The sequence below is a fragment of the Gadus morhua genome, chromosome 4, assembly GCF_902167405.1.
Source record: "Gadus morhua chromosome 4, gadMor3.0, whole genome shotgun sequence".
Classification (NCBI taxonomy): domain Eukaryota; kingdom Metazoa; phylum Chordata; class Actinopteri; order Gadiformes; family Gadidae; genus Gadus; species Gadus morhua.
The window spans coordinates 43,499,502-43,505,501 of record NC_044051.1 but is presented as its reverse complement, the minus strand read 5'-3'; the positions used below and the strand labels follow the sequence as shown (position 1 = coordinate 43,505,501).

Sequence of the window (6,000 nt, the reverse complement as noted above, 5' to 3'; positions counted from 1 at the left end):
TTAGTAACACCCTCCACTAGCTAGAACCAGGTTAGTAGGTTAGTAGCACCCTCCACTAGCTAGAACCAGGTTAGTAGGTTAGCAACACCCTCCACTAGCTAGAACCAGGTTAGTAGGTTAGTAACACCCTCCAACAGCTAGAACCAGGTTAGTAGGTTAGTAACACCCTCCACTAGCTAGAACCAGGTTACTAGGTTAGTAACACCCTCCACTAGCTAGAACCAGGTTAGTAGGTTAGTAACACCCTCCACTAGCTAGAACCAGGTTACTAGGTTAGTAACACCCTCCACTAGCTAGAACCAGGTTACTAGGTTAGTAACACCCTCCACTAGCTAGAACCAGGTTAGTAGGTTAGTAACACCCTCCACTAGCTAGAACCAGGTTAGTAGGTTAGTAACACCCTCCACTAGCTAGAACCAGGTTAGTAGGTTAGTAACACCCTCCACTAGCTAGAACCAGGTTAGTAGGTTAGTAACACCCTCCACTAGCTAGAACCAGGTTAGTAGGTTAGTAACACCCTCCACTAGCTCAAAGCCTCAGACCGCTAGAACCAGGTTAGTCGATTATTAGTGTGTTAGTTTTGTTAGTATGTGTTAGTTTGCGTTGGTGTGTATATTGATGACTCGGTGTGTGTCAGTGTGTGTGTTGATGTGTCAGTGTGCGTTAGTTTGCGTTACTGTACCTTGATGACTCGGTGTGTGTCAGTGTGTGTGTTGATGTGTCAGTGTGCGTTAGTTTGCGTTACTGTACCTTGATGACTCGGTGTGTGTCAGTGTGTGTGTTGATGCGTCAGTGTGCGTTAGTGTGCGTTAGTGTGCGTCAGTGTGCGTTAGTGTGCGTTAGTTTGTGTACCTTGTCGCTGTTCTGAGAGGTTCTGGAGGCGATCGAGACGCTGTCTGGTTGGCTACTGGCGTCGCCCAGAGAGTCAGCGTCCTCACTGGTGTCCCTGCACACACACACACACACACACACACACACACACACACACACACACACACACACACACACACACACACACACACACACACACACACACACACACACACACACACATTTGAAATAACACACACATTATGGCAACCCGGCCCGGGCCAATCAAGGACATGGAGAACACCTGAGGAACAGGTGGAGGAGCTACTGAAGCCCTGCTCCTCCACCTGAGGAACAGGTGGAGGAACAGGGCTTCAGTAGCCCGCTCCTCCACCTGAGGAACAGGTGGAGGAGCTACTGAAGCCCTGCTCCTCCACCTGAGGAACAGGTGGAGGAGCTACTGAAGCCCTGCTCCTCCACCTGAGGAACAGGTGGAGAGCAGGGCTTCAGTAGCTCCTCCACTCCTCCACTCCTCGAGACCGGTCCCCTCCGTCCAGGGGGGACAGGGTCCCCCCTGGACGGAGGGGACCGTTGATTCCTCCCAGTGTACAGTGTGTAGTGTAGTGTGTAGTGTGTAGTGTAGCCTGTAGTGTAGTGTGTAGTGTAGTATGTAGTGTAGTGTGTTTACAGTGTGTAGTGTAGTGTGTAGTGTAGTGTGTGTACAGTGTGTTTACAGTGTGTAGTGTGTAGTGTAGTGTGTGTACAGTGTGTAGTGTAGTGTGTGTACAGTGTGTGTACAGTGGGTAGTGTAGTGTAGTGTGTATACAGTGTGTAGTGTAGTGTGTGTACAGTGTGTAGTGTAGAGTGTGTACAGTGTGTAGTGTAGTGTGTGTACAGTGTGTAGTGTAGTGTGTGTACAGTGTGTAGTAGGTAGTGTGTAGTGTAGTGTGTGTACAGTGTACACTGTAGTGTGTGTGCAGTGTGTAGTGTAGTGTGTGTACAGTGTGTAGTGTAGAGTGTGTACAGTGTGTAGTGTAGTGTGTGTACAGTGTGTAGTGCAGTGTGTGTACAGTGTGTAGTAGGTAGTGTGTAGTGTAGTGTGTGTAGAGTGTACACTGTAGTGTGTGTGCAGTGTGTGGTGTAGTGTGTGTACAGTGTGTAGTGTAGAGTGTGTACAGTGTGTAGTGTAGTGTGTGTAGTGTGTAGTGCAGTGTGTATACAGTGTGTAGTGTGTACAGTGTGTAGTGTGTAGTGTAGTCTGTGTACAGTGTGTAGTGTAGTGTGTACCTGCGGTTGCGCTGCCTGGTGAGGGGGGGCCCCGGGGTCTTGGGGAGGGGGATGGGCTCCCTCAGAGCCCCCCTCAGGTGGCCCCGCCTCTCCTGGATCACCTGACGCACGCTGCGGACCCACTCCTGCTTCAGCTCCAGGGACGCCGCCTACCGGAGACAATACTGGTTACACTACTAGTTACACTACTAGTTACACTACTAGTTACACGCTGCGGACCCACTCCTGCTTCAGCTCCAGGGACGCGGCCTAACAGACACACAACTAGTTACACAACTAGTTACACTACTAGTTACATTACTAGTTACACGCTGCGGACCCACTCCTGCTTCAGCTCCAGGGACGCGGCCTACCGGACACACTACTGGTTACACCACTAGTTACACTACTGGTTACACTACTAGTTACACTACTAGTTACACTACTAGTTAAACGCTGCGGACCCACTCCTGCTTCAGCTCCAGGGACGCGGCCTACCGGACACACTACTGGTTACACCCACTAGTTACACTACTAGTTACACTACTAGTTACATTACTAGTTACACTACTAGTTACACTACTAGTTACACGCTGCGGACCCACTCCTGCTTCAGCTTATTATTATACAGTGTACAGTGTGTATATAGTGTGTAGTGATTATAGAGTGTATAGTGTGAAGTGTATATACAGTGTGTAGTGTGTATATAGTGTAGTGTGTATACAATGTTTAGTGTGTATATAGTGTGTAGTGATTATAGAGTGTATACTGTGTAGTGTATATACAATGTGCAGTGTGTATATAGTGTGTAGTGATTATAGAGTGTATAGTGTGTAGTGTATATACAGTGTGTAGTGTGTATATAGTGTGTAGTGTGTATACAATGTGTAGTGTGTATATAGTGTGTAGTGATTATACAGTGTACAGTGTGTAGTGTGTATATAGTGTGTAGTGATGTAGTGTTTACAGTGTGTAGTGTGTATACATTGTGTAGTGTGTATACAGTGGGTAGCGTGTATACAGTGTGTGGTGCGTAGTGCGTATACCGTGTGTATACAGTGTGTAGTGTGTATACAGTGTGTAGTGTGTATACAGTGTGTATACAGTGCGTAGTGTGCATACAGTGTGTAGTGTGTATACAGTGTGTAGTGTGTATACAGTGTGTAGTGTGTATACATTGTGTAGTGTGTATACAGTGTGTAGTGTGTATACAGTGTGTAGTGTGCATACAGTGTGCGGTGCGTAGTGTGTATACCGTGTGTATACAGTGTGTAGTGTGTATACAGTGCGTAGTGTGTATACCGTGTGTATACAGTGTGTAGTGTGTATACAGTGTGTAGTGTGTATACAGTGTGTAGTGTGTATACAGTGTGAGATGTGTAGTGTGTATACCGTGTGTATACAATGTGTAGTGCGTGGTGTGTACCTTCAGGACCGTCTTGTTGTCAGAGGTGGGCGTGCGGCCCACCCACAGGGCCAGCTTACAGGGGTCTCCCTCGATGTGCTCCGTCACCCCCAGCTCTGAGGTCTGACAACAACCAATCAGAACCCTCGTAGCACCACCAACCAATCAGAACCCACATAGCACCGTATCAACATCACATCAACATCACACCAATGTGTACTTTGTGTAAAATGTGTGTAGAATGTTTAAGGTTAACTGTGTATACTATGTGTGTCATGTGTATAATGTGTGTAATATGTGTCACTGTATAAGGTGTGTGCTGTGTGTGTACTATGTCTGTCATGTGTATAAGGTATGTACTATGTGTGTACTGTGTATAAGTTGTGTGCTGTGTGTTTACTGTGTATAAGGTGGGTACTATGTGTGTACTGTGTATAAGGTGTGTACTGTGTGTAAAAGTACCCTCAGTCTGCTCTTGTAAATGTATTTCGTTCTCCCGCACGAGTCTTTGATCTCCTTGCTGAAGATGAGTGACAGCTCAAACAGGAACAGGTGTCGGTCCCGCCCCTTCCTGATCAGAGACTTTGGTTCCCAGACCTGGAAGGAGTCCTGAAGGAGTAGCTCCCCCTGCACCTCCACACCCTCCTCCAGCCCTGGTACACAAACGGAGAGACGCTGGTACACACTGGTACAAACACGGAGAGACGCTGGTACACACATGGAGAGACACTGGTACTCACTGGTACACACTGGTACACACTGGTACACTCTGGTACACACACGGAGAGACACTGGTACACACTGGTACACACACGGAGAGACACTGGTACCCACATGGAGAGACACTGGTACACACTGGTACACACACGGAGAGACACTGGTACACACTGGTACACACTGGTACACACATGGAGAGACACTGGTACACACATGGAGAGACACTGGTACACACTGGTACCCACATGGAGAGACACTGGTACACACTGGTACACACATGGAGACACTGGTACACACTGGGTACACACTGGGTACACACATGGAGAAACACTGGTACACACTAGGGGTGTAACGATACATGTTTTCATATTGATCTGAATCGGTACAGACGTGACGGTTCGGTGCATGGATTTACACGGAGAATACACAGAGAAAATAAATAAATAAATGGCCTGTGAATGAATGACTGTAATGCAGAACTGATGTTAGATATGCGAGTTCTTCAGGGCCAACTGAAGGTGCGTTTCCACCGGAGGGTCGGTTCGGTTCGCTAAGGTGCGGCACGGATCGCATTTCCGCCGCCAAATGTGGGCGTGCCCCGGACTGAGCGGCGTTGAGCCGTACTCGTCTCGCTGTAGGCTACTCCTCCGTTGGGGAACTGAGACGCCTGAAAGGGTGCCGGTAAGTTGGAGCTACACACGTCGTCCGTTGATTGGTCGACAGAATCACACTTCCTTGCGACAGGGGGATATAACAAACACATTATCCGCGAGGTATTTCTGGACAACGGCGAAAGCTTTGTTTATTCAAGGTAATGTCGCACAAAAGTTTGCCGTCCTTCTTGGACGTCCTACATTGTTGATCTTTGTTCATTGTGCGCGTTCTTCTTTTTCCTTGGATTTATTAGCAGGCTACACTGTGTCGGGCTGCTATGAGGTCACAATGCTAACGTAGCTGCCACGGCTATCGCCATCCGGCTTAAACCCCCCCCCCTACCATAAGGGTACTGTCGGCAGTGGAAACGCCGACAGAAACTAGATACACATCTATATACAAACTAGATACTTTGTATCTAGATCTCTATATACATATTTATATACATCTACATACACTATATCTATAGATAAACACATCTATATAATACTGAATAAACATGGATACAAATGCATGTGTATGTGTGTTACCTTCAAGCATGCTAACATGCATAGCATCGTTAGCTCTCTTGGGGACGCTGAGCATGACGTCCAGGCCCTCCTTGATCTCTCCTTTGCCCTCCTCACAGCACGCCAGCAGCTCCTGCACAAACACATGGTGTCCATGTATCTAGAAGTATAGCTGTAGATCTACACGACTGTGTCTCTACGTGGATGTGTGTGTGTGTGTGTGTATGTGTGTGTGTGTGTGTGTGTGTGTGTGTATGTGTGTGTGTGTGTGTGTGTGTGTGTGTGTGTGTGTGTGTGTGTGTGTGTGTGTGTGTGTGTGTGTGTGTGCACCTTGAGTAGCAGCTGGTACTTGGTGATTCTCTGGACCGGTTTGATCAGGGCGGAGGAGATGGAGTTAGCCAGACCATGCCTTCTCTGGACCTCCTGCAAACAAATGAGGACGTTGTCATGGTGATAGAGGGGGCGTGTTGTTGTCATGGTGATAGAGGGGGCTTTTGTTGTCATGGTGATAGAGGGGGCGTGTTGTTGTCATGGTGATGGAGGGGGCTTCTGTTGTCATGGTGATAGAGGGGGCGTGTTGTTGTCAGGGTGATGGAGGGGGCTTGGTTGTCATGGTGATCGAGGGGCAGGTTGTTGTCA

General features: G+C 48.0%; 1 protein-coding gene across 3 annotated transcripts in view; it reads right to left on the bottom strand.

The window, feature by feature from the left end:
• Window positions 1-6,000, bottom strand: part of LOC115542130 (kalirin) — a 53,023-nt gene that overhangs the window by 7,427 nt on the left and 39,596 nt on the right. For all 3 annotated transcript variants that reach the window (XM_030354264.1, XM_030354266.1, XM_030354267.1), the window contains exons 33-38: window positions 5,692-5,784; window positions 5,383-5,494; window positions 3,944-4,134; window positions 3,503-3,604; window positions 2,098-2,246; window positions 853-946 (exon numbers count right to left, since the gene is read on the bottom strand). In XM_030354264.1, the coding sequence (XP_030210124.1) occupies window positions 853-946; window positions 2,098-2,246; window positions 3,503-3,604; window positions 3,944-4,134; window positions 5,383-5,494; window positions 5,692-5,784 (741 nt within the window). The remainder of the gene's footprint in view (window positions 1-852; window positions 947-2,097; window positions 2,247-3,502; window positions 3,605-3,943; window positions 4,135-5,382; window positions 5,495-5,691; window positions 5,785-6,000) is intronic.